We start from the raw sequence: 27,042 nt of genomic DNA, 5'->3' as shown, positions 1-27,042 counted from the left end.
TATAAGAGATTCAGCAACTATTATCCCTTAGAGTGTAAGAAAATTCTATTCTTAAGTAAGATGATATAAACTTATTTAAGACCGCCTTAAGTTTATGATAACTTACCTAAATCCTTTTGTTATTTAAGATTGAGGTCCTAAGGTTTCTTGCTACCTGTGGTCATCTAATACTTGAGAGTACCAGAAATCGTGAAATGAATGGAATATAAATTTACATATTTATTTGATTTGGTGTCGCTTAAGCCGGGAGACGTTGAATCAAATTGCTTATCACATTGTACTGTACCTACGCATATTGAATTGAAGCAAACCCCACAATCGTGTATTGGAGTCATTATAACTAAGCAACATCCACTTGCCTCCTCCATCCAACAACATAACCAACTCATCATGACTCGAATTTGATGTGAAGATGCCACGACCTACCAAGAAAGGAATTTGGTAAGCTTAATTACCTTGGGAAAGCATCTCTCAGCTAACATAGATGGAGCAATACTTGCCGTCGTCGCAAGATAAAGTGTAAGAGTGACGCTACCTATTCCCAAGACCTTGTTCTGATGCGTGTAGCAGGCAATCAAGCACTTCCCATCTGTGGACAATGCACAACGAGCGGTCTTTACTGCGATAGATCAAAGAAACCGACCCACTTCAGTCTGTTGTCTCACTCTTTCTGAGTTACTTAGCTGACTGCTCAGCAAGTCCACCACCAAGAATTACCCAACCCTGACTCTCCACGAACAGCTCTACAAGACCAGAACATAGCGCGCCTCTTCCATGCTTACACCTCTACTATCTCGGAATGGTATGACCTCAGCGACTCAGCATGTTCTTTTGGCCTTGAAGTTCCATCCATTGCCCTAGACGAGCCTCTTCTCTTCTGTGCTGTCATCGCACTCTCTTCCATGCATGCCTGTAAAACATCAGCTCCAAGTTTTCGCAAAGTCGCTGAATTCTATCATCATCGCTGTGTTCAATTTCTCATCGCACTGGATTCAGGCGATGAGCTTATCGGTCGAGGTGTAGCGCTCGCTGCGACATGCCTTTTGCGTTCATACGAGATTCTTGACGGTGATGTTGATCCCAACATGCATCTTCGTGGTGCTTACTCCATGGCATCGCTCCATGACGTGCTATCAGGCATTCCACAAGCCGGGCTGTTAGGTGCAGGCTTCTGGAACTATCTCAGAGAGGACATAACATTCAGTCTATTTGAGGAGTGTCCGTTGAAAATGGACCTCGAGAGTACACCATTGACCATCCAGCATAGCTCTGACCAAGATTATCTCAACTCTATTACTCTAATCCTGGGTAAGATAATCAACATGTCTTTCAAACAAAACACAGATGGCCGTCAGTGGGACTACATAAAGGAAGACCTCAAAAGCTGGCGGAATTCTTGCCCGCGTCACATGGAGCCTTACTCAAGACTTCAAGGCGAGAGTACCGCATCTCGTCTATTCCCTGCAATCTGGTTCCTGCAGCCTTGCCATGGTGAGCAAGTTCCTCTCTGTCCCGAAACAGCAATGTCTCTAATGCCGACTAGCTGCGATACTTCACTATTATCTCGTCGCAATGACAATAGTCTGCATCTACACTTCCCCAAGAAGCCTAGAGGACCTAGGCGGTCTTCATCTACCTGGACTCGAAGTTCAGTCCAAAGAAATGTTTCTCGAGTACTTTGCCCTTGAGATATGCGGCATTGCTTTCACTGCCAAGGTGCCGTCAGTTCTGGTAAATGCATTCGGGCCAATAGCTTTTTGTATGTAATACTATCCCGTCTACGCCATAAAATCTAACCTTTGGGTAGGCGCAAGATTTATCAAAGCCGAGGCGTCGCAGCAGGAGCTTATTCGGCAACTACTCGCATGTAAATCAACCATAGGATGGCCAGTCGAGCGACTCATTGGTGATCTAAAGGGATCTTGGGGGATGGACCAAGAGTAAAGTGTCAGTATTGTGACCAGTTAACCTGCTATCATCGCCAAAGCCGCAGGAAATGTTACATGAAAAACTCTCATTGACAAATCTTTTCACGACAAGCTGTTGCATCGTGGCGGCCAAGGATCCATACCAGTGGGGAAAGGTTTTCCGAACTCGGGAAATCTACATAACCAAGTTTACTCGTTACAAGTATAAATGAGGAGGTCTTTCTACCCCCAGGAACATCAAAAACAGGCCTTCAGACTCATTCAAAACATTCCAACCCCCATCACATACTACTGTTAAGGTCTTTCATCATGTTGCGCACCCAAAAGCTTTCCTCGGCCCTGGCGAAACATGCACGCACCTTTGCAACAGTAACACAACCTCCACAGGTCGGAGTTGTTCGACCTTCAGCTCAAGAAGTAAAGAATCGAACTCTCGACTCCAGAAACCTTGAGAAAGCTGTGCGACACATGCACAGAGATGGCTTGGTTATTGTGGAAGATGTTGTTCCTCACACGGACATCGACACCCTCAACAAGAAGATGATTGAGGATGCTCATACCCTACAGGCTCGAGGTGACAAGGGCCCTTTCAACTACAACAAGGGAAATATTCAACAAGATGCTCCTCCTGTTTCTGAATACTTTAGCCCTTCTATCTTCATAAGTAAGTATACCTCTACGAACTTGTCTTACCTCAACTTTCTCACGTGACTCAGACCCAATTGCTACACAGATCACTACTGCCATGATGGGCCCTCGGCCAAAGTGGACGTTCTGCTCTGCCAATTCTGCAATGGCAACTCTTCCTGGAGGAACTCCTCAGCGCCAGCCTGTGCATTCAGATGCGGACTTTGCACACCCAGACCATCCCTTTGCCCTTGTCGTGAATATTCCTCTCGTCACAACTACACCAGAGAATGGATCCACAGAGATCTGGCTTGGCACCCACAATGGGTTTGGTCTAGATGCACAAGATTGTGCACATGGCGAGAGAGCCAGCGGCCGCATTAGAGAAGAACTCCTACGCCAGCGTCAAGAGGTCTCACCGCCCTTGCAGCCCGTCATTAAGAAGGGCAGCATCGTCGTGCGCGATCTCAGACTCTGGCATGCTGGCATGCCCAATACCACTCAACAGACTAGGGTGATGCTCGCCATGATCCACTTTGCGCCGTGGTTCAGGAACAGAATGAGACTCGAGCTGGGTGAAGATATAAAGCCGTTTCTAGAAGGCCTAGAAAAAGAGGGAAGGCTGGGGTTGGATGTACCAGTGGATTGGGCGAGCAGGGAGGCCGTGCTTGAGAGTTACCTGAACCGAGGATTTGGGAATAGCTATGATTTCAGCCAAGAAGCTTGAAAGCTTGGCATATAAGCTTATTTTTAGGATCTAAACTCAGAATGGCGATGTGTAGTATTGCATATGCTTTAGTCTATTGTCACTTATAAAAATCCCATAAAGTTCAAGTTACCAAGTATTCGTCGTATTCCGAAGATAAATCTAAAAAATAATTGCTATAAGACCTAAACTCCATATCCCACCCATTAGGAACAACCATCGTTAGTCAGAATCGCTGCTGCTGGAGCTACTGTCCATGCCGCGGGACTTGTGCTTCTTATCCTTCTTGTGTTTCTTGTCCTTCTTGCCCTTCTTGAACTTGTTCTCGAGCACATTGGCACCGATAGCACCAGCAGCCGCAGCTCCGAGACTGCTTAGAAGACCACCACCGGCTGTGTGCGCAGCCCAAGCAGCGGCACCTCCACCAACGAGAGTAGCTCCGAGACCACGATCACCGTCGGGGCCGGGCTGGCCGGGAGGGTATTGTCCAGGAGCGCCGCCCTGGGGATAAGCGGGGGCGCCATACTGAGGGTTGTTGTGCTGTTGTTGGGGATAGGACGATGAGCCGCGCTGGTCGTAGGTGGGCTGTTGGCCGTACTGCTGCTGGGGAGGAGCTTGCGAGCCGTAGGTGGGCTGAGGCGAGTGGGAGGAGTATTGAGGCTGCTGCTGGCTGTACCCGTAACCCTGAGGCTGTTGTTGCTGGGAGTACTGCTGCTGAAATGTTGTTAGTGGTGGCATAGAGGAGTTGAGATGAGAAACATACCTGTTGGGGATAGCCGCCCTGCTGAGGATAGCCTTGAGGTTGACCATAGTTCTGCTGCTGAGGATAACCACCCTGCTGGCCGTAGCCACCGTTACCACTGCCGTAATAATCGTTGGCAGACATGTTGGTTCTGTAGGTAGGTAATAGGTACTAGGTAGAAAATAGATGGAGAAATTGATCAATAGGATTGCTTGAGTGACTGGTAGATAACTAGACGAGATGATGATGGATGGAAACTCAAAACGACAGCTCCTCCCCCGCCTTTTAAATACCACGATCGCTCCATGTCTCCCGTTACAGCAGACGAGCTACTTTGGCTTAGCTTGTCACTGAATCCGCCTTAGCTGACAAAAAGCCGACAAGGCTTCTTTATGTCACAGACCACTCAGTAGGACTAAGGTTAGGTAGGCGCAGTTCACAGCCGCACGCACACACACTAGACACAAGCCTGTAAGCTCAAACTAACCGCTAACGGTGCAGGGCTGAACCACTAATATCGTCGAGTGACATGCTGTGCACCATTTGTGGGGTTATCGGGTTTCCCGAGTCCGAACCTGGGACACGCTGAGCCACAATCTGTGTAGCAATTGATCGGCAGGGTCTTGTTCTGTGCATAACATGAAATGAGGCAGAATATCGAAATGCTCACCAGATGCAGAATATCACGAGCCAATAGGCAAAGATATTAAACATTATTAAGCTACAATCACGAAACGGAAACTAATCTACTAGTCTAGGCTATTTCGTTAAAGCCACGCTGCACTTGGTCGCATATCTCCTCCACTATCCTCTCCTCTGCCGCCTCATCACCAAGCCCCAATGCTCCGGGCTGCCACGTAACCGTGTACACCAGATCGCCATTCTTTACAGAGGCGATATTGAAACATATGGGGCAACCTCCAACGTGACCAGGCTGCGCAAAGGTCATTTTCGATACCTTGACCTTGTCGTTATTCGCGTTGTCGCTATCAAAGACGCCAACATTGCTGAACTCGTAGGACGAATCCCGCTTCTTGCCAATCTTACCAAGAGTCCATTTCCTCATACTCGGGACATATCGAAGCAGACCAATGGCGTTATCCTCGAGTTTGGTAGAAGTCATGGCGAACTCCTTGGTGGCCTCAGCAGCTGATGCCCACTCTTGTTCGGTCAAAGGACCTGTCGCAGCGCTACGAAGATGAATGGTGTAGGAACCGGACACAATATCACTCGCCACGTCATTGGACATTCCGATTGATCTTCGCATATTTATAGCAGTTTGCGCCACGAAGTTGGTGACGTTGGTGACGTTGTTGTCCTGGACTGCCTTGCTCAGTGCGCGGGTGATGAGCTGGTGCATGACTCCTGACAACCTCGCATCATGAGTCCGCGCAAGCTGCACAACCTTGTTTACCTGCGATGCCTCGATCTGCCGGATTTTGAGTTTGTTGTGATATGTCTCAGGGTTGAAGAAGATGGGCGCTGCTGTCCATGTACCTTCGTCGACAAAGGACGCTGAGACACGTAGGCCAAATAATCGGACGAGAAAGTATGGCATGTACTCAGCGAGAACTGGTGCCAGTAGAAATGACCATGAGATTGGCAGCCTTTCCGCTGTGTCGAATGGTTCAGGGAGAGGTTTATCTGTTGGAGCAATGATCGATGATGGTTCAGTTGCAGGGGTTTCCCTCAGTCCTGCGAGAAACGTCTTGTGAAAAGCAACCCCAGTGATGCCATCGCCAATGGTGTGAGAGAAAGAGAATGCAACATGGCATTGAGAGGGGCAGAGAGGAAGAATCACGATCCTCCACGGTGGAATTCCAGAGACAAAGGGACGGTCTATCTCTGTTTCCATAGATCTTGCAATGGCTTCCAGTGAGTCTGCCTCGGCATTTTTGTCCTCAGCAAAGCTGATGTGCTCCTCGACATTGATGCTAGCCACCCGCTCATAGAAGCCCTTGTCGGTGTTTCTGTCTCCGACAGTAACGCAGAAGAAGGGATGTTCTTCAATGCAGCGTTTTAACGCGTGGAAATAGGTCGAAGGTGACTTGACGTTGATCCCATCGGCAAAGTCATAGACTGCACCAATGACGACTGCATTATAGTAACCAACATCCTCACGGGCAATAGTCCGCATCTCATTGGGACCTATCAAGCATCAGAGGAGGTAGCAGTTTGGCTTCTGGTAGGGTTACATACTCGCGTATCTAAGAAACTCTGTTTTCGCTGGCATGATGAGGTATGGTTTCACTAATGGCAGATGATCTAAATGTGCTATTTCCACCGAACTCTGGGAGATTTGCTCTTATAAAGAGCCTTTGACTCTTGTTGAAAGTGTCAGGCGGCCTTGAAACGGATTTACCGGTGATCTGAGGCAATTGATTGGAAGTCGGCGGCCTCTTGAGGTTATCGCGGAAATTAGATGTGGGCCCGTTCACAATCCTTCGATACGGGGAAATCCACTCCCCGAGAACCCGACACTATCTCCTCAAGAAGTTATGAATATTTGTTCAACTTGTGCAGATATTCAACCGTTCTTCTAACAAGTTTACTCGATCCTCCCTCTTAGAGAGAAGAATAAGGAACGGCCACTCTCTTGGCAACTGGGGGGCGTCAGCCCGACAAGCATCATGGCAACTTTCATCTGTAAGAGGTCGGGGCAACTCTCACCCGCTATTACAGACAACTGAAACCCCTGATAAATAAATTGCCAGCTCGGGAACTGACAGTACAAGGTTGACGCGTAGTTCTGTTTCTGTCTTGTATATGGCCAGCGTTGTATTTACTCAAATGATAACACCGTCCCATGTCCAAGACTGATGCTTTCTAGGCAACGAGATTATGCGGCGGCTTCTTTAAGTTAAGATCTTGTAAGGAAATGCTGCCTGGGCATCTTCTTCAGGAAGACCATATCAGCAACTCAAAACACAGGCTATGTTGTGCTTAGACTGCAAGAACAACTTACTATGGCCTGGTACTTATAGATTACCTGAGACTTGAGTTGCCTGGGATTTTCCAATGTGTTGTTGCCTTGATATCATTTGGAAGTATCACAAGATTCAATAGTCAACCAACTAGCATAGGTGAGTACATCATGGCTACTACCATCCCAATCCTAAGTTGAATTTTCCCGAATTCCCTTTCCTTACAATATTGCCATTTTAGAGCTGCGACACGAACAAGGTTGTAGCAATAGGTGCACAATAGTTTTCTCAAAGAAGAGCAGCGGCATCACATTACGCTCTATATATACTAGCTTCCTCAACTATGCGTTTAGTAACTATTTCATCACTACAAATTGCCACCAACTCTTCGAAATTATGTAAAACTCAGATCTAAATGTTACTCTGCCCCTCGAAGTGACCAATCAAACATAAATTGATCAAAATATCCAACTTATGTACTAAGTATCTCCTACCAGCCTCTGTTGAGCATTCTGTGTTGATCGATGTAATGAGCTTTTCACCAGAAGACCTACCATGTAATGATGAGTCTTGAAGGTTACTATAGATTGAGTTGAAGCTGGATATTTCACACTCGTTACTTGAAAGTGCAAACCTTACATGCCTTTCTCTATGTAGATTCAAACAGAACTCTGGTTGCCATTGTATTGAAAACGGTAAGTTGAAGAATTCGACTTCAGAGTGAATCATACATATTGAACATATTACTTAGAAATTATAATCACGCCTGGCCAGAGTTTCAAGCCTCTGATAAACATATCAACTATACAGTGTGAAGAAGATGATTATCAGATAGGGCGGACGTGTGAAGTTGTCTACGCCGTATCTCCCCAATGCATTTCACATCCCACTCGGCAAGGGTCTACATGCGGGAATAAACATCGCAGATTATAAATAAGGGTCCAGTCTGGATGATCGGATCTTGACAACTCCCTCCACTAATAAGTATTGGCTGATCGAACGACAGACCTTCTAGGATAGTCCACATCTGAACAAAGATGGACCGATCAGCTCAAAGAGACAGACTCTCCAGATAAGGATTTCGATAAATGTATCCAATGAGGTGCTCAAGAACCTTTATAGCATCGAATTCGGGTACATCGATCCGTCGGTGGCGGCCGCAGGTGTCATTATGGTGGATCTGTTTCAATCTGACGCCATCGTAGACCCTGTCACATTAGAGGATAAGGATACAAGCTGGAGGGCAAGTGAGCGGGGAACCTTGGAGAAGATCTGAAGAGCCAAATGGCTAATAATACTGGCAATAGAGTTAGGATATCAACTGGAAAAGTTTGTGAATTATCAAGGTGGGTCATGATGGGCATGAGACTTGTTTGAGCTACAAATTGCAAATTTATTTCATCACCGCGCCTTTAACCATGTATACGTTCCAAATAGAATAGATGTTCTCATAGTTCTCTTAATCTCTTAATCTCTCAGACAAAGGTTTCAGTTGATCTGATTAGCCGAGATCGGGGTGGGTGCGAAGGCGTGATCATCAACTATCTGTCGCAATATTTCGCCATACTCGATATTAATAATGAAACTCGACTAGCACGCAAATACAACGGGTCTAAAACAACTTCGAGGTAACGTTAGTATTGATATAAGAGTTGGGGATACCTCTCGGATTTCAGCTTCGTTGTTAAAATCAGATAATATCATACAACTCAGCGCCGAAATGCCTACAGAATTCATCAGCCTAACTTTCCCTAACCCCTCTACGGAGCTCAACCCCATTCCCGGGGCTGGAATCGATCCAGAGTTCCTCGTCCGGTATGCCCGGAATCTTGATGATTACGAGTTCAACTACACTTTGATCCCCTATCACTCCTCTTCCTTTGACCCCTTCACCATCGGTGCCACTATCCTCGCTGTTACCAAGCAAATCAAGATTGTCATTGCTCTTCGCCCTAATACCCTCTACCCTACCGTCGCTGCCAAGGCTCTCGCTACACTTGACCAGCTTGGCAAGGGTCGAGTTGTTGTTCACTTCATTGCTGGTGGAGATGATACTGAGCAAGCCCGTGAGGGTGATTTCTTGAATAAGTCTGAGCGATATGCTCGTCAAGAGGAGTATATCAAGATTCTCCGACGGGCATGGGCTTCCCCTGAGCCTTTCGACTGCGAGGGCAAGTACTATACTTTCAAGAACTTTTCCAACCAAGTCCGCCCCACGAATGGGCACATCGACGTCTCAGTAGGCGGTTCATCTGATGATGCCTACCGTATTGGTGGCGCTCTCGCCGATATCTTTGGTCTGTGGGGCGAACCGCTCAAGGAAACCAAGGAGCAGATCGATCGTATCTACGCCGAGGCTGAGAAGGCTGGCCGTAAAGATCGTCCTCGCATCTGGGTTACTTTCCGACCTATCATCGGCGATACAGAAGAGATCGCTTGGGCCAAGGCTCACCGAACACTAGACCTCCTCAAGGAGAACCGACCCAAGGGGGTTGGCAAGGCTGCACCGAATGACAACCGCCCCCAGAACGTTGGGTCCCAACGTCTGCTAGATATCGCCAAGAAGGGTGAGGTCCAAGATCGTGCTCTCTGGTATCCTACCGTCACAGCCACCAATGCTCGAGGTGCATCTACAGCCCTGGTAGGCTCTCACCAGACTATTATTGATTCTATTCTTGACTATGTCGACCTTGGCGCCGAGCTCATCTCTATTCGTGGATACGATAACCTGAACGATGCCATCGATTATGGTCGATACATCCTACCTGGCGTACGAGCTGCTCTGAAGGAGCGACAAAATGGCAAAAACGGCGCCAATGGCAGCAATGGAGCTACTAAGGAAGAAGTTAAGCAGGAGGTCAAGGAGGAAGCCAAGGTTGTTCCAGTCGCTGCTTAAGTTCTGGATTGCTGCTTGGGATTAGCATTGAGTTCATAGTGCATAGCGTTCAGAATGAAATAATAACGATTAAAGCATCTTTGTATCTTTGAATTTACTATCATAAAGGCCACCAAAGATCATACAAAACATCTCCTTGTGCTTATACCAAAGACAACGGAAGAGCTTCCTTGCTTCCAGTCTCAGGGTCCCAAACATAGAACCCCGAATATCGCGTTTATGCAAGTCTATATGCCCCGAAAAGGAAACACAATATGATGTTTCCAAATCGCAAGGCGCCATAGTGAAGGAAATTACAAATCATATATACTTATTAGTCCTACTATAGCTCACACAAGCAGGCAAGTCTTCTCCAGCCGTGAGTTTACATATCTGCTGCCCACGTACTACTCTGACGGATATAAACTTCCTAAAGAGGCAAAAATGATGATTGCTTATTGTTTCCCCAATCAGCCATAATTCCATGGAAGTCACTTATAGTTACGCAATAAAATCCAGCTGATTAGATGAGTCGTAAAACAAAAGATGCAGCTTAAAACATCGAACCATTCAGACATCTTTCAACCCCGCAGCCCCGCAAACTTGAAGAATGATTCCAAAGCCAAGATGGCATGAATAACCAATCAGAAATTTGGTTTACAAAGTTCAGCTGTAAATATGGTTCGACATTGCAGCCTGTCAAGTCTCGGCAATTTATGACACTCCCACAACGAAGTTGTTATAGGCTAGGCTTGTCCGACCACTACTGAGCATCGCGTTTGTTAATGGCCTGTGACTCAGCTTCAAACACCAAGACAAGTCAGTCGTCAAAATTATACGAAATAGGAATGGACTCGTGAGACTGATCTACTGGAGCCCGCCATCTTTATGAGTTCCCACATGACTATGACGATTGTGGGCAAAGCAAGTCAGTTTAACATATACAAAGCTATAATGATTCCATATGATCGACCTCGATGCCGCTGGCTAAAATAAAGCTCCGAGGAGATACTCAAGCCAGCACCCTGAATTGCTATTACAGCTCTTGTAATTGGTCCAGGGCATTCCTTTGTTTTTATATAGTCCTTGGATGACTCTTGACTGCCGGCAAATAAATACCCGCCACAAAATTTGAAATTCTGTTCTCTACTCAGTATCTTCCCCAACTCACACTCTTCGTATTCGAATATCCGAGTTCAACACAAATGTACATCAAAGGACCTCACGCCGAAACCGAGCTTCCGGTGCTCAGGAAGCTGATACGAGAGAATCCATTGGGTCTTCTGACTACCGCCATTCCCTCCCCAAACTTCCCTTTTCTTCAGTCCAGCCATATACCTTTCGTTCTAGACATCGAGGATGAATCAAGCGAGACGGAGCTGGGAAAGCTACGAGGTCACCTCGCCAGAGTCAACCCTCAGAGCAAAGCCATGATCGAGAACCTCACCGAAAATCCAAACCTGGATAATGTAATCGAGCAAGACGTTATAGTCATTTTCAACTCTCCTATTCAACACTATGTCACACCAAAGTTCTACACAGAAACCAAGCCCACGACCGGAAAGGTTGTTCCAACATGGAACTACGCCGCAGCACAGGTCTACGGCCGCGCCAAAATCTTCTACGATACCAAGACCGACGAGGCTGGACAATTTCTTTCGAAACAGATTTCTGACCTCAGCCGCCACGCCGAGACTAATGTCATGGGCTTTACTGGCGGCGACAACCCTGTGGACTGGAAGGTATCTGATGCCCCTGATCGGTTCATCGAGCTTCTGAAGAAGAGTATCATTGGAATCGAAATTGATATTACGCACATGGGAGGAAAATTCAAGATGAGCCAAGAGATGGGTATGGGTGATCGAGAGGGAGTCATCAAGGGCTTTTCTAGGCTTGAATCTGAGACTGCGAAGGAGATGTCCAAACTGGTTCAGACTCGAAGTGATTTGAAGGAGGCGAAAAAGGCAAGCGTGTAAATTGGGTATCTAGGGAATAGTACTGTCATCTCAGAAGAGTTGGTGGGCTATAAGCTGAAGTAAGAGTTTATTAATGCTGTATGTCTTTATCAGATCGAAATTACTTATTTACCTGCTACAGAGCGAACCATACGGGACTATACTTGATGAAACCAAAGACAGAATTTGTTTCCCCAATGCGGTCAAGCATAGACAAAGAATGTTGGCTTATAAATGAATTATAGTAACGAACAGCGGTTCATTCCTTGTAGCCAAGCGTTGCTACCATTTTACAAGCCTAGACTACGCTTTACAAATACCGTACTCCGTCTCGGGAATCCCCCGATCGTTAAAGTCCCGATCGTTAAAGTCCGGAACGGTCGACGATCAGTTGATACTCGGGCCTCGACGAGCGAACGACGGCAGCCAGGTTCCCACGTGGAGTCTGTCATTGGGGCTTGGCTCCCGCTGCACTCCATACAATAGCTTACCTTGGACGCCATATGTTATGCTATTCCACGAATCCACACGATTAACTTTCCCATGTTTGCTAGACTCTGACTCCCCCAAAAAACGATTTCACTCCCACGTGCAGCAAAGCCCCTTACTCAGGGACTTGAAGATCTCACCCACTACCTATCTAGATCCGGCATCGAGGCCATGATCCATCCCGCGCTCGCTATTCAATTGTCAATAAGAGTCTCCCGAGCAACGAATCAGCGGCCCCACGTGTCGCCGTGGGTCGTCGCGTTGCAACCCTTCAATCGCTCACTCTGCACGGGATGAGGGGCTTGAAGCGGGCCTGGGGCTTCATATCAGCAAGTTACGTTTGGCAGAAGCGCAGTGTGATTGTCGAGTTTCGAGCTTGTGACCGTTCTAGACGGTAAAAAGCCTCGCGTTTGCCGTTGGATGCGGGAGGTGTTGGGCATGCTATGGAGATGCAGAGTGGGGGTTGGAATTGAAGATAATTTATATAAACACCAAAGAGTCAATCAATACTGCAGATGGTGGGGTTTATTGAATAAGTCAAAGACATTCTCGTTTCTTCTCTGGTATTCTTGTGCTGTTGCAAGCCTCGATCTATCGTTGGTTCGTTTCGGTACTTAATCGAGACTCCATCCCCAGATCGAGATCATGGACAAAGCTACACTTCTAACGGCTTCCAAAGTGGATCTGAACGTTTCGACCCATCCCCGGTCCGACATCACCAGGTTGATCGTTCCGTCACTACAAATTGCCCTTCGCTTCCAGAGCCTTGTCGGTTCAATCTCCATCTTCCTTTGCCTCCATGCCTGCATCATCGCGAGCAGCGCGTTCGTCGCCGTCCTCCAGGGGAGCAAGATCGTGTCCCTAAACGTCCTCATCGCAACAAAGTATAGCGCTTTTCACAGCTTCAACATGTCTTCCCAAGCCGTCGCCAGTGCATGGAACTCCAAGAATGTCCAGAGATTACGAAAAAAGCTCTGGTACGAATTCGCCGTCTTCATTCTCGGCAGCGGGAATATGGTCTTCCTCATGCTCTTCTGGCCTGGATGGTGGGTGCTCGCAGGCGCGTGCTGGGCAGGCTGGATGCTCTTCGGTTGAAGCTTCTCCCACGCGTTTTGAGTGTCTCTAAGACCTCTCAGCCAAACTCAAAGGTGATCCACTCGTGATATATCCAACGCTCAAGGAGTCGACACAACGCATTTCCAAACACATATCGATGTTTTGTGACAGTCGACAGCACCATCTCAGCGCGAGAAGAAGAACGTATTACCACCAGCATCCTTCCTCACCTCCTTCCCGTAGTCCTTCTCGGGGTCAAACTCCTGCCACATACTCGCAGGAAAGATATGTTTGTTTTTCTCGTACCACCGCCTATCAACAACTTTAGTAAGGATGGGATCTTCGTCGGCGCCCTCAAGGGTGCTGATATCAGGAAGCGCATCCGCAGCAGCAGCCTTGGAGGCGGGCGTGACGAGAGGATCACTGGATTCGGCATTATCGATCGATTCGGGTTTTCGGGGAGGCTCCGCACTGTACTTAAATACAGGCTCGCCATCAGGACCGGGTGTCTTGTTCATGGCGAAGAAGTAGAAGTCATAATGCTAGATAGCAATCAGAAACTGTTCAATAATAAGCGTCAGCGAGAAGACTTACGTGAGGTATAATGACTGTTCCACGAACAAGCATCAAATCGTCCACTCCAACTCTGGCCCATTCCCTCCTTGCATTGGACTTTTCACCCACGCCCAGATCGGCGCCGACTTTGCGACTTTTGTCGAGGAACACCCATATGAAGTCGCCCTTCTTCAATCTGACGATTCCACCAGGAATATTAGTCCCGTCGTAGAATACGAAAGGTAGCGCAATCTCGGTTGCTTTGACGGCTGCTTGTATAGCCAAGAATTCGCGGCGTAATGCGTCTCGTTCAGCGGCTTCCTTGCGCAACGCAGCTTTCGTCATGGCTTTGGGCACTATGCCCACCGAAGCATTTGCCTTGAATTTGGTCTTGACCTCGCCTTCATTGCCTTCGGTATCGTCTGCGCGAGCCTTCTTGGTCTTCGTCGGTTTTACCAATGGCCCCTCATCCTCACCCTCTTCATCGTCGAACGATAACAGCTTCTTCCCCAGCTTCTTTTTTTTCTTCTTCAATGGTTGCGCACCACTTCCAGAATCACTGCCAGCGATGTCAGGAGTGCCTGTCAAGGAAGCATCCGGAGTGGACGTGCCTGAAAACGCAGCTTCTCGAGATTCACGCTCCTGTTGTTCAAGGACTTCGGCGCGTCGCTTGCGAAAATCGGAGAGGGCAACGAGACCGACCGTATGCGTGGAGAGTCGTTCATTGGTAGTTTTATTCTGCGGCGTGAACCGCGACGCTCTTGAATCTGACATTTTATGGTTTAGTTTGTAAGAGTTGGTGGAATAAAATGGCTTGGTTGACTCGATAGCGGCGATAACGATAAGAAGACGGTGTCGAGTACCAGTATGCACTGTTCGTCATATGTCATACTTAAGGTAATGTCTTAGCTCATTCAATGAATGGAAATCATGGTCAACCAACGCCCATTGTAATAAGTCTTACCGATATGTATAAGTCTTGGGATACCAAGACTGAATTGAGACCTAGGAATACATATCACAATTTTAATGAGCGTTGTGCAGCGTAATTATTGAACAAGATGTCGTCTACCAACCATTTCCTCACTCTAAACTCCACCTTTACTTCGACGTCATTCTCGACCTCAGCCCATCACCATCGTTAAACATGCAACAAACCTATTTCTTGCAAGCCTGCTTTCAACTTGGTCAAGAAAAACAAGCTTCATTAATATCAGAGCTAGGTCCATCATGACAAACGTCGACACTTCTCTACCTCCAGAACCATCTGGCGCAGCCGCCAAGTTTGCAGCTCAACATGCTGAAGAGCATCCGCTGAAGCTCTACGGAGGCTGGTTCTGCCCATTCGTCCAACGAACTTGGATCACTATTCACGAAAAGAAGATTCCCCATCAATATGTAGAGATCAACCCATACAAGAAAGAGGCTCACTTTATGGCCATGAATCCCCGTGGATTGGTCCCTACTCTTGCAGTACCCGTTGACTCGAAGGGCAAGGTACAGAAGCCTCTGTTCGAGAGCAACATCATTTGTGAATATCTCGATGAGGCGTTCACGGACGAGTCTAAGTATGGGCCTCGACTTCTTCCTACCGATCCATATGAGAGGGCAAGATGTCGTATTTGGATCGATCATATCAGCACACGCATCATTCCCTCATGGTACAAGCTGATGCAGCACACTCTCGGCAAGCCTTTCAGCCTTGATGAGGCACGAGAAGAACTGAGAGGACGCATCAAGACTCTCGTTGAGGAGATGAACCCTGAAGGCCCATGGTTTCTCGGCTCGACTCTGAGTCTTGTGGATATTTGCTTAGCACCATGGGCGAAGCGTTTGTTTCTAATTGATCACTACAAGGAGGGCGGTCATGGTATCCCGGAATCTGGAGAAGGTAAAGATGGAGAGATTTGGAAGAGGTGGAAGAAGTGGTATGACGCAATTCTCAGTCGCGACAGTGTGAAGGAGACCTGGAGTGCCAACGAACGATACATCATTGCGTATAAGAGATATGCCGAAGATACTACCAACTCTGAAGTTGGCCAAGCTACGCGCTCAGGCAAGCGCCTTCCTTGAGGGGTTTGAGTAACGACTATTAGAGATATCCAATAGCAAACGCTGTGATCTCGGTTTTGAATCAACTCGGATATCTCTTTTCTCTCATACGCATGCATCTCATTTCGCTGCTTCACATAATACATTAAACCTGAGAACTATGAATACAAGCTACAGTTGCGTCGAGGATACTTTTACTGTTTCCATAATCTATCGTCGTCACGACGTCTAATTCCGTTCGTAGACTTCACGCAGTTGCATGACAAGGACTGCCGAATAAGTTTGTTCTTTCAACAAACAGGTCATGTCACTACATTTGCCTTGGCCGCGATACGATGGTTACATATCAAAAAGTGCCTTTACATGCTGTCGAGATTCATTTGCTTCAAGGCCAATGATACATAACCATCTTCCAAAGCCAATTGCTTCGATGAATCGCCCGTAACAATACAGAAGGACGTTGAGAACACGGGACGGGTCTTCCATTACTCGCATAGATACATGACGAGGCAAAGGTTCAACGTAGTATCGCAGTTGGTAAAAGTCCGAAATCGTACAGATGGGTGTTGTTGAACACCGACGGTGGCTTAAGCCACTGTGATCCACGAAAGAGCCGCACTTTTGCAGTGGGATACGAACCTGTTTGAAGATATACCACTTCAAGACTCGGTTAGATACTGGCTATTTGTCAAATGGGAACTGCTCAAGAGCTTGACAAACGTCTCCCGAAGGCACAAGGCGTAGACGAAGAGAGCAACCGATGAGGCAGCCAAACTATAAGGTTTCACATAGAAATGAAGTCCTCGCGCTCTGCAAGGTTCAGCTTCGACCTTCACACGGGGCCATTCGGTACCTAGACAGTGGACGTCATTCCTCGCTACCAGCCAATACTCGACATCGTACAAAACGACGCAGCCTCTCACAAGTAAAGTCCCAGACTTCCGACAGCGGGATCACAAATGTCCCGTCGTCAATCGGCTCCGGCGTCGGCGGCTGGTAGGATACCGATACGGGCCGTCGCACATGCAATAAACGTGGCTCCGTCCGAGACAGATGCTCAAAAAAGAAAACTCGCAAGATATGAACAAACACGGCAATTGAGCAGAAAAGAGAGAGAAACGATGTCACGTAAACGTCAGAAGCCCCCATCCACATGGACAACCTAATAATTATTGTTTGCCTGTCGATATGTTTAGCAACACCATGCATGACGGGGCGGGATGCAAGTCATGAGCTGAGAGGGAAGACCCCTGCCGAGGCTTTCTGGGGTTCCACAGACCTAGATCACTAGCGGTCAATGCCATCGGATACCTAGTGTCGTGAAATGTCAACGAGGCAATCGCCCGCAGACCGCTCTCTTGGAGTTGGCTGATAGCCGTCATTGGAAATTGTTTGTGGCACGCTTAATAAACGTGTATACCTGGAGTTATGATTGACGGAAACGTTGCGGACGGTAAACGAACAGTAAAGCCACCTGACGGTCACCGTAACAGGGCCCAGCCTGTGCCTCTCTCCTCTCCCCGTGCCTGTTCAAACATTCGATGGCCGTCGTTGTTCCTCTCGTTTATGCGGAGAGGTGGACTCGCCGATCATAGGTTGGTGAGATGGGGTTGGATCCTGGGTCTAGAATTAGACACGGCACAGTCCAGCTTCTTGAGGTTTCTTCCGCTTTTCCCGCTTTTGACAAGGACTGGGACAGTTGGGAGTTGAAAATCTGCCAGGGCAAGACACCAACACACACAGCGTAACTTGTGAATTTGCCACGAGGATTCGTTGCTGTTGCCTGTCGTGTTATCATGCCTTTTGCTTTGACTTGCATGCATACGTACATCGTGACTGTGTACCGTGCTACGAGATATCATTCGTCGCAAGCTTGCAAAGACTGTCCAATATTTTGATCCTTTGTTACTATTTTATTCTTACCGGCCTAGTAACCAAGCTTGAAGAGTTTTTCCCAACATAATTACCTCATGAGAGCTTTGATATGCCATGAAAGTTACCAAGATCCATGATGTTAGTGATCTTTCGATTTTCGCGTTAGCTTAGTGCATATGCCAGCCACCCTTGAACTTTGACGGCACGGAAAACTGTTTGACGACGGTTAGCCCGTCTGCCGTCAATACGTGTGGTGGCTGGTGAAGGTCCAACTAACTCATTGTAGAAGCTCAACTTGAATAACTCTGCAAAGAACCTTGAGCGTGATCAAACAAGCATAAAAAAAAGCCCACCAGTCGTCAATGTTTCATGCGGACCTACGGCCTGGTTCCTAGACTCTAGACTCCTCAACTGTAAGCGGGTCTTCAACGCTGACTTACAGAAGACCCCGGCAGGCATTCAGTGGAAGCTTGTGATTTTTTGGGTTAATCCGCTACAGATTATGGCATTCCTGGGACCTTTGACAGCGCATTATATTTTCCGTCCCGCATCGTCCGTCTGGGTAGCATAGACCAGCAAGATGAATACAACGTACCCCTAATATCTCGAATCAAGAATCAATAACAGCACACAGGAAAGCAATAGTATCACCCTGTAGGAAGAGGTTCTGGACCTTGTTAGTTACCTGAGCTACTATTTTAGGCGCGCTGTGCATGCACAAAACCGTACCGGACTGCCGAGCTGAGGACATGGCCCCACGGCGGGAATACGAGATCCCAGCAAGTGTACCTTACTGTGCTGGAAGTTGGGTGAGTTGTGGTACGTCACTTGACATATTCTCCATCATTCTCAACGCTTGTGCTGAGAATGTAGTGAATTCGGTCCTATCTGAGTCACGGATATGCATAATTCACTGGTAATCAAGTGAGTTAGGTTGAAGTATAAAGAAGGCCTTGTCTGCTCGCGTATTCGAGGTTAAAAGATCATCATCAATTGACTTCAACTCCAAAAGATCATCATCTCCCATCACAGACAAAGATCATCCTGCATCACCCCGCAGTCTACCTAGTCTCTTTCACAGACCAACCTCCTCACTGCTCCTTATAATAAGTCTTAAATCTTTCTCAACTCCTCCTCCCTCAACTCGTACTACTTTGTAGTAGCCTCTCAATAATCGCCAACATGCAATTCTTCACCCTTCTCTGCCTCGCCACCTCCGCCATGGCCCTCCCTCAGACTCTCACCAAGCGAGAGACTTGTATGGACAAGGGCAGCAAGGTCACTGAATGGACTGTCAAGGACTTCAAGTACGAGGCCGTCTACACCCAAAACACTCCCACAAAGCAGACAAACTCTGCCACCGTCACTTTCACCCTTCAGAACCGTGGTGTCGGTTATGAGGGCAAGTGCTCAGCCAAGTCCACAGACGCCAAGAAGGATTTCTTCACTGGTAACACCGACTACAACTGCGATGTTCCCTTCGAGGGCGACTCTGCTTCGTTCAAGTACAACCGCAAGTCCGGCGTCATCGCCATCTTCCAGCACTGGTCCTGCGTGAAGGAGGGCGGTTGGTACGAGGCCAAGGGCAACACAACCTTCACTCCCAAGTGTACCGAGAAGACCTGGAAGAACGCTCACTACAAGGCTGGCGGTGACAAGGCCTACTCCAACCGTCGGGTGACTTGCCAGCAGAAGCAGCTCAAGGTTCCTGTCCTCGAGATGCAGGCTGTCCTGTAAGGGTGCACTATTCTCACGACACTTGTTCTTTATTCGTGATTCATGACAATATCTTTTTAATACCTTTTAAGCGCAAGCTTTGGAGTTGGACTTTGCTTTTTTTGGGATACCACTCTTCATCCACGACTACGCCGTGACGACGGACGGATATAATCAACGATCTCCATGACATTCATTAGACTAATAGCATTAATTGGATGGAGGAATATGGAAAAAGCTGCCATAGCAGTATTTTAGACATTCAATGACATAATTGCGTTGTACTCAAACATCATATGTTCTCAAATTTTGTGATTTTCGTGATCTTATCCAGGTGTTGACACAGCGACATCGCCTCACAATGCAGCCATGAGCGATCCCAATAACAAACATCACCAGCGAATAATTGTGGCCATACCACGTACGATTAAATATCGTTATTGAATATTTCGTGTTGCAAACAATGTAAAGCGGTGTGGTCGTGATGGGAGATCGCATGGTTGTGAGACATCAGGGGACTTGTCCAACCCGGGAACGCCATTCAATGAAAGCCATGCCTGCTTTGTCATGCCTTCGCAATAATTTTCTGCGTAACGTTGCTTGCGCTTTTGTCTTTGAGATTCTAGAAGCCTCTCGGCCTCAAACGTAAAGTGTGATCTTTGTACGATTTCTTGGTCGGATTACCTGCAGGTGGCTGCACGTTCTGGGAGAGTGGGTGTCTCACAACTTATTGCGGTTTACCACCTAACTAGTTAATTCCGGGTTTTCCATTTCCACAGATGCCTAACACCATGTGACTTACACAGATTTACCGTAGGAAAGAAAATCCGATGTTCTGCCCAATTCGCAGGGTTCCAGCGTGCTGGACTGACCCATTGACCAACGGAGAGTACAAGACAAATCTCAGTCAGTCTCAACCATTTTTCCGGCCCGGCATTCAACTGACGGATTGTTTTGTATCACTCTTTCGGCTTTTATCCTGAGGTTTGTGTAAGTTAGGTATGTATCGATCGGGTCACAAATAGAACATGATTGTGCACGAAAGATGAGTCTCAACCAGAAGGGTTAAAATTCGAACTGTGATTCTTTCTATATAGCACTCTCGTATTGCAGCACTTCTTTTATTTCCCTTTCGTTATGTGGCATGGCGAGGTTGGTCTCCCTACTCACGAGGGAGACCCCAATGCAATGCTATAGAGACGGGACATGTCACGTACAAAAGATGAGCGAACCTCCTTTTGCGGACTGACTCCTAATATAGTTATTCATACTCGCTGGTCTTCTCTCCGAATTGTAAAAGAGGTTAATTTTGCACCAAGATCTGTGTAGTTCAAATGCTCCGCGGGGAGATCTTCCTTATTTGGCTGTAGGTCAAGTCACCATTCTCAGTCGCTTGATTGGGCCATTTCCGCCGACTGATGTCCTCCCCACTGCTCGTTCTTATGTACACATCGAACATGGTGAGCAAATTGGTTTATTTTAGATAGGTCTAGATCCACGATGTGTTATTCCTCATTCGCTGACCGATACCGCTCGAGGGTTTATACTAGATCCTCTGGAGCCACAGCTGGTTAACCTCAACAATGGGGTGAAGATACCTATGGATGTACTGTATCCCACCCAAGGAGTGGGGCCGTTCTCTACCCTAGATGGACGAGAACGGTAGGTTATTCTGGCTTGGCTTCCCCGCATTAACCTACCATCGAGGCATCTCGAAGAGGCAACAAACGTTAGACGATGACGGTAAGAATCCCGAGCAAGTCCCGACCTGCCTGTGGTAATCATGACAAGAGGACGTGGCTGTGATGCTTGGAAACGCGGGGTATAAATAATCGTGTATTTATTAAACTCAAATACTACCTATGCATCTTCCTTCTTTGCTACTCCCAAGTCGACTTATACACTTGCATCATCACTATTCATCATGACTACGCAAACTATGAAGGCTGTCAACTACCAAGGCCCTTACAAGGTCAAGGTTCAGGAGATAGAACTCCCTAAGCTCGAGCATCCTGACGACGTCATTGTCAAGGTTACGACTGTAAGACTACCGAATCTCTAGGTACCTTATTGTATCGTAGTAACTGATAAATACTCAGGCTGCCATCTGCGGCTCCGACTTACAGTAAGGGGACCAATATGTACACAAAAAGTAATACTCACAAATCATAGCATGTATGAAGGCCGAACAGCAGCGGAACCCGGCATTACCTTTGGTACAGCTCCTGTGCTCACATAATTGACCTCCTTACTAATCTCACAGGTCACGAGAACATGGGCATTGTCGAACAGCTTGGCGAAGGCGTCACGCTGCTAAAGAAAGGAGACCGAGTCGTCATGCCCTTCAACGTCGCTGATGGCCGATGCCGTAACTGTGAAGAGGGCAGAACTGCTTTCTGCACTGGTGTCAACCCCGGATTTGCCGGAGGTGCTTATGGCTATGTCGCCATGGGTCCTTATCGAGGAGGACAGGCTCAGTATATCCGGGTTCCTTATGCTGACTTCAACGCTCTCAAGCTCCCTGCTGGCAAGGAGCATGAAGCTGATTTTATTTTGTTGGCTGGTCTGTATATCTGTCTTCTATCTCTGAGTTCTTTGTTCATATTTTGCAGATATCTTCCCCACCGGATGGCACGGCGTTGAGATTTCTGGCTTCCGATCAGGCGAGAGCGTTGCTGTCTTCGGTGCTGGCCCCGTCGGTCTCATGGCCGCTTACTCTGCCGTTCTTCGTGGCGCATCCAGAGTATTCGTTGTTGACCGTGTTCCCGAGCGCCTTCAGGCCGCTGAGAAGATCGGCTGCACGCCTATTGATTTTTCAAAGGGAGATGCTGTTGACATGATCATCAAGGCCAACGACGGAGAGGAGGTTGATCGATCTGTGGATGCTGTCGGGTACCAGGCTGTCAGTAAGAGCGGTGATACTGAGCAGCCTAATATTGTGTTGGAAAACATGATTCGAGTGACCAGAGCTTGTGGTGGGCTGGGTATTCCAGGTCTCTACGTCCCTAGTGATCCTGGTGCTTCTGACGAAGCTTCGGCGAAGGGTATGATTAGTCTTAGCTTCGGCAAGCTGTTCGAAAAGGTATGATCTATAGTCCTCTCGGGCTAATCGAACTGGATTCTAACATTCACTTAGGGGCTTACTATCGGCACTGGCCAATGTAATGTCAAGTCTTACAACAGATATCTCCGAGATCTCATCATTTCTGGTCGTGCTAAGCCCAGCTTCGTTGTCTCGCATGAGATCAACATTGAAGAAGCTGAAGTGGCCTACGAGAAGTTTGACAAGCGAATCGACGGATATACGAAAGTTCTTATCCATCCTAATGGTGGCTTCTAGAATTTGTACAAGAAGTAAAATCTGCGGAGTGCTTAACAAGGACATATCGGGGAGAGTTACATGTATCTGTAGTTGGTGTTGTTAGGCTGGGAGCGTTGTATCAGGAATTGATCGAGGGTGTTGAAGTTTAAGGAAGTTTTGATAGCGCGATTGATCAATTATATCTACATCTTACCGTACTCGCAACAAACCCCCCGTTCTGCTGCCATATAATCTAAATAGGGCAACTCATAATACGGTGCTTGCATGGAAACTTGTCATGATCCAGGGCGAGGCTTTTTAATTCACCTATCTTACCAAATGGGACCGTCTCTCCATCTTCACTTGTTACTCGCGAAAATGTCACTATAAAAATGCTTCTAGATAACCAATCTCGAGCACCGGAGCCCTGAAATGTTTTCAACTACCTGAAGTTATTTTTTGAAATTTTCAAAGGCCCTAGACCTCACTGTGACTTATGTGCCTAATCATGCCGTTTCTAACATGTCCTTTTTTATTTCATTCTTCTAAAACCATGCTACTTTTTGTATAGATAATCGACGTTTGTTCGCCTTATCACAAACCGATCCTGAAGTTGCGATGTCGGAAGCATGGTGAGTCCAATTGGCTAGACTGGGCATAGTAATCATGAACCATGACTTTATTTGCTATAAATACGGAAGGCCAAATCGACATCTATGCCAAAATTCATCTCTTAGTAGGCCAACCCTATATTATATAGTGCTATAGTTAATATTCCTTATAATTTAATATAAATAGAGTAAATATAGATCTAACTAATTATAGCCTCTTGCTTAAAAGGGTTATATAGCTTTATATAACTTTATAATAGTTATTATTAATCTTAAGTTTAGCTTTATTTTTATTTCCTAAATCTATTATACTTTATAAAGTAAGAAATCCCTACTTTTAGTATATTATATCTATCTATAATTGCCTTTTATAACCTAATATATACCTTATTAAATTTATATACTTTAAAGCTTTATTTTTATTTTACTTTAAAGTAATTTAAAGTATATTCTTTCTTTAATTTTATACTTAAAGCTAGATCACTAAGGCGCTAGGCTTTAGCCTATATTAACCCTTCCCTTACCTTACCTTTATACCCTCTTATACCTTTATATTATATTAATTAAGGTTATATAATTAAAGGCTTTATTTTTATATCTCTTTTATCTTTTATTTTTTATATTTTAATATATTATATAAATAACTTAAGGCTAATATCTAATTAAAAAACCTATTTAAATATTATAAAGACCTATATAATTCTATAATATTATACCTCCCTGTAAAACCGTAAAGGCTAAGAGGGAGCGCTTAGCCTATAAAGCTAAAGAAGCCTATCTTATAGAAAAGGTTAAAGCTAAATATATTGCTATAGAGAAGGCTAAAGCTAAATATATTACTATTAAAAAGGCTAAAGCTAATTATATTGCTATTAAGAAGGCTAAAGAGAAATATATTACCTTTAAGAAGAAGCTTAAAGCTAACTATATTACTACTTAGAAAAAAAAGGCCAAAAAAGCCTATATTACTGCTAAAAAGTTTAAAGTAAAGTATATTAAATTAAAGTAATATTATAATAAGCTTATAGAAATACTTACTTATATTAAAAAGGAAATAAATAATAAAGCTCTTAAAGAGGATTATATTATTAAAAAGGAATAATTTAAATATTAGCTATATATCCTTAAATATAATAATAATAAAGACTATAGAGCTATAAAGAAAGCTCTATAATATAATTTTAGTAACTATACTTTTAAGTATCTAGCTAAAGAGGTTAATAGAATTCCTACCTTTACCTTTAACTATAAGGCTAAATGCCTTCCTATAAACCTATAGTTAACTATCTAGATATATATAAATATATTAAAGAATTATTCCTATAAAGGCCTTATATATATAAAGTTTAATAAAAATAAAGTAAGATATTTAATTACTTTTTATTTTATATTATATTATATTAATTTATATAGCTTTTTAAAGAGCCTAACTTACTTTTTTTATATAAAAAGAAAGGTAAGAACCTTAAGGCTAAGTATATACTTAAATTCTTATTATAAAATGCCAATACTATATTTTACTATCTATATAGATTTATAATACCTAAATTGCTTTTATATAATAAATATATATTTAGTAATAGTACTCTTACCTATTACTGTATTATAGCTCTATCTAAAGGCTATATTAATTACCTTTAGAACTATTTAGAACTAAATTATAGCTATATTAAAGGTATATACTTATAGTGCCTTATATATCTCTATACTAACTTATTTAATAGTAACTCCTAAAAAGTATAAGGCTATATCTAATACTATCTTTATTACTAGTAGTAATAATAGCTCTTTATCTAGCAGTAAAGAGGACCTTATAGATATATTAAAGGACTTTACTAAAAAGGAGTATTATAGACTCTTTTAATTCTTTTATAAGGTTACTAACTATAAGAAAAAGAAAAAGAAATCTAAAGGTAAGGGCAAATCTAAATCTAAGAAGGTAAAAGGCAGTAAATAAGGTATTTTAATTTTATATATAACTATTTAAAATAGTATTAACTTCTTTTAGCTACTTATAATTAGTTTTTAAGTCTTTATTTTTATAAGGATATAGCTTATAAATTATAAATTATAATTAGCATTATAGGTATATAGAGTACTATAAAGTATTATAGGCTATTATAAATAACTATAAGGCATATAAAGCATTATAATACCTAATAGTAAAAGTTTAATATTTTTATTAACTTACTTTATTAATTAATTATATCCTTAAATTATATCTATAATAAATATATATATAGATCTTATAGTACCTTATAATACCTTATAGCACCTTATAGTTTTTTATTATAAGTAATTTTAAATATTCTTTTTAGTATTACTAGTTATAGTTAGTATAATATACTTATATACTATATCTTAGGGCTATATACTATAGTATAAGGCTATATATTATTCTTTATAGTCTTATCTTAAGCCCCTTAATATAAATTTATTTTCTTATATTATATTAATCTTTCTTTTAACCTTATAATAAGCTCTAAAGGGCGCCTCTCTATTAACCTTAATGCTTTTTATATTTAAATTAAATAATAAAAGTATTATAACTAAATAACTGCAAATAATATTATATAGCATATTTTAATTAAGTTTAATATTTCTACCTCTTATAAAGTATTATATTAATATCTTTAGACTTAGCAGTTAGATTAAATAATATTTAATATAACTTAGGCCTAAATAAAAGATATTAAGGCATTATAAAATTATATTAAAGAGCTTTTCTTTAAAAATGTTCTTAAAGATAAAAATATCCTTTTCTAGTTATAAAAGGAAGGCTTTATAGTAACTAATAGGAAGCTAATTAGAATATAATAAAGCCTTAGCCTTTTATAATATTAGACCTCTAAGCAGAAAGAGGAGTAATTTATTAAATTATGCTATTTCTTTAAGAATAATACCTTATTAAATACTAAACTACAGTTATTTAGTTAGATATATCTCTATACCTATATTTAGTAAAAACAGCTATCCTTAAGTTAATAGGCACTATATAAAGCATTTTATAACTTTATACCTATAAATATAACTAATTAATAGAATATAATGCAATACCATTAAACTAAATAGATAGCACCTAGGCCTGACTTTATTTAGTTAATTAATACTTATAATAAGTTAAAGGCATAAGGGATTAAAATATATATATTAATTAATGCATACTTACAGTATATTATATAGCTATATATTAATATATTAGCTAATATATTATAAAGTATACTTAAGTAATACCTTTATATTCTAGAGAATTAAAAAAATATGCCTTTTATTATTTAATTAAATTATAGTAATAAGACTCTTATAATAGCTAAGGCTTATTTTTACCTTTTATAAATGCAGAGCTCCCTATAGGCTATTATAGCTTAATAGATATAATTCTATAATTATTAGATATATAGTAAAAGTATATATAATAAAAAGATTAAAAGTTAGTGGCACTAACTTAGTAATAGTTAAGTAAGGCATTAGTGTATATATATATATATATATATATATATATATATATATATATATATACTATATATATATATTAATAATATATATATAGTATTATTATATTACTTATTATATATATATATTATATTATTATATATATATATATATATATATATATATATATATATATAT

At 43.7% G+C, this 27,042-nt stretch overlaps 11 protein-coding genes; 8 read left to right on the top strand and 3 right to left on the bottom strand.

The window, feature by feature from the left end:
• Positions 1-412: 412 nt before the first annotated feature.
• Positions 413-1,944, top strand: FFUJ_09655 (uncharacterized protein; the record flags this gene model as incomplete). XM_023568417.1 has 6 exons in its annotated part: positions 413-441; positions 491-519; positions 568-651; positions 700-1,491; positions 1,544-1,759; positions 1,808-1,944. The coding sequence occupies 6 exons, from the start codon at positions 413-415 to the stop codon at positions 1,942-1,944; spliced, it is 1,287 nt and encodes a 428-aa protein (XP_023435620.1).
• A 293-nt stretch (positions 1,945-2,237) lies between these two features.
• On the top strand, positions 2,238-3,282 carry FFUJ_09656 (uncharacterized protein; the record flags this gene model as incomplete). XM_023568416.1 has 2 exons in its annotated part: positions 2,238-2,592; positions 2,645-3,282. The coding sequence occupies 2 exons, from the start codon at positions 2,238-2,240 to the stop codon at positions 3,280-3,282; spliced, it is 993 nt and encodes a 330-aa protein (XP_023435619.1).
• A 201-nt stretch (positions 3,283-3,483) lies between these two features.
• FFUJ_09657 (related to glutamine rich protein, nitrogen starvation-induced) lies at positions 3,484-4,147 on the bottom strand (the record flags this gene model as incomplete). XM_023568415.1 has 2 exons in its annotated part: positions 3,484-3,975; positions 4,025-4,147. 2 exons carry the CDS (start codon positions 4,145-4,147, stop codon positions 3,484-3,486), a joined length of 615 nt encoding a protein of 204 aa, XP_023435618.1.
• Positions 4,148-4,757: 610 nt separating this feature from the next.
• On the bottom strand, positions 4,758-6,236 carry FFUJ_09658 (uncharacterized protein; the record flags this gene model as incomplete). XM_023568414.1 has 2 exons in its annotated part: positions 4,758-6,151; positions 6,203-6,236. The coding sequence occupies 2 exons, from the start codon at positions 6,234-6,236 to the stop codon at positions 4,758-4,760; spliced, it is 1,428 nt and encodes a 475-aa protein (XP_023435617.1).
• A 2,411-nt stretch (positions 6,237-8,647) lies between these two features.
• FFUJ_09659 (related to alkanesulfonate monooxygenase) lies at positions 8,648-9,823 on the top strand (the record flags this gene model as incomplete). Its single annotated transcript, XM_023568413.1, has 1 exon — positions 8,648-9,823. One exon carries the CDS (start codon positions 8,648-8,650, stop codon positions 9,821-9,823), a length of 1,176 nt encoding a protein of 391 aa, XP_023435616.1.
• A 1,184-nt stretch (positions 9,824-11,007) lies between these two features.
• Positions 11,008-11,778, top strand: FFUJ_09660 (probable transcriptional regulator; the record flags this gene model as incomplete). The annotated part of the gene is made up of 1 exon (XM_023568412.1): positions 11,008-11,778. The coding sequence occupies one exon, from the start codon at positions 11,008-11,010 to the stop codon at positions 11,776-11,778; it is 771 nt and encodes a 256-aa protein (XP_023435615.1).
• A 1,113-nt stretch (positions 11,779-12,891) lies between these two features.
• FFUJ_09661 (uncharacterized protein) lies at positions 12,892-13,341 on the top strand (the record flags this gene model as incomplete). Its single annotated transcript, XM_023568411.1, has 1 exon — positions 12,892-13,341. One exon carries the CDS (start codon positions 12,892-12,894, stop codon positions 13,339-13,341), a length of 450 nt encoding a protein of 149 aa, XP_023435614.1.
• A 146-nt stretch (positions 13,342-13,487) lies between these two features.
• On the bottom strand, positions 13,488-14,631 carry FFUJ_09662 (related to XAP-5 protein; the record flags this gene model as incomplete). XM_023568410.1 has 2 exons in its annotated part: positions 13,488-13,844; positions 13,897-14,631. The coding sequence occupies 2 exons, from the start codon at positions 14,629-14,631 to the stop codon at positions 13,488-13,490; spliced, it is 1,092 nt and encodes a 363-aa protein (XP_023435613.1).
• Positions 14,632-15,087: 456 nt separating this feature from the next.
• Positions 15,088-15,930, top strand: FFUJ_09663 (related to glutathione transferase omega 1; the record flags this gene model as incomplete). Its single annotated transcript, XM_023568409.1, has 1 exon — positions 15,088-15,930. One exon carries the CDS (start codon positions 15,088-15,090, stop codon positions 15,928-15,930), a length of 843 nt encoding a protein of 280 aa, XP_023435612.1.
• Positions 15,931-18,966: 3,036 nt separating this feature from the next.
• On the top strand, positions 18,967-19,521 carry FFUJ_09664 (uncharacterized protein; the record flags this gene model as incomplete). The annotated part of the gene is made up of 1 exon (XM_023568408.1): positions 18,967-19,521. One exon carries the CDS (start codon positions 18,967-18,969, stop codon positions 19,519-19,521), a length of 555 nt encoding a protein of 184 aa, XP_023435611.1.
• A 1,903-nt stretch (positions 19,522-21,424) lies between these two features.
• On the top strand, positions 21,425-22,840 carry FFUJ_09665 (related to formaldehyde dehydrogenase; the record flags this gene model as incomplete). XM_023568406.1 has 6 exons in its annotated part: positions 21,425-21,541; positions 21,600-21,625; positions 21,673-21,716; positions 21,764-22,063; positions 22,113-22,582; positions 22,637-22,840. 6 exons carry the CDS (start codon positions 21,425-21,427, stop codon positions 22,838-22,840), a joined length of 1,161 nt encoding a protein of 386 aa, XP_023435610.1.
• Positions 22,841-27,042: the final 4,202 nt, after the last annotated feature.

The sequence above is a fragment of the Fusarium fujikuroi genome, chromosome FFUJ_chr09 (assembly GCF_900079805.1).
Source record: "Fusarium fujikuroi IMI 58289 draft genome, chromosome FFUJ_chr09".
Taxonomy (NCBI): domain Eukaryota; kingdom Fungi; phylum Ascomycota; class Sordariomycetes; order Hypocreales; family Nectriaceae; genus Fusarium; species Fusarium fujikuroi.
The sequence above is the reverse complement of the archived record's forward strand: the minus strand, read 5'-3'. Positions and strand labels throughout refer to the sequence as shown.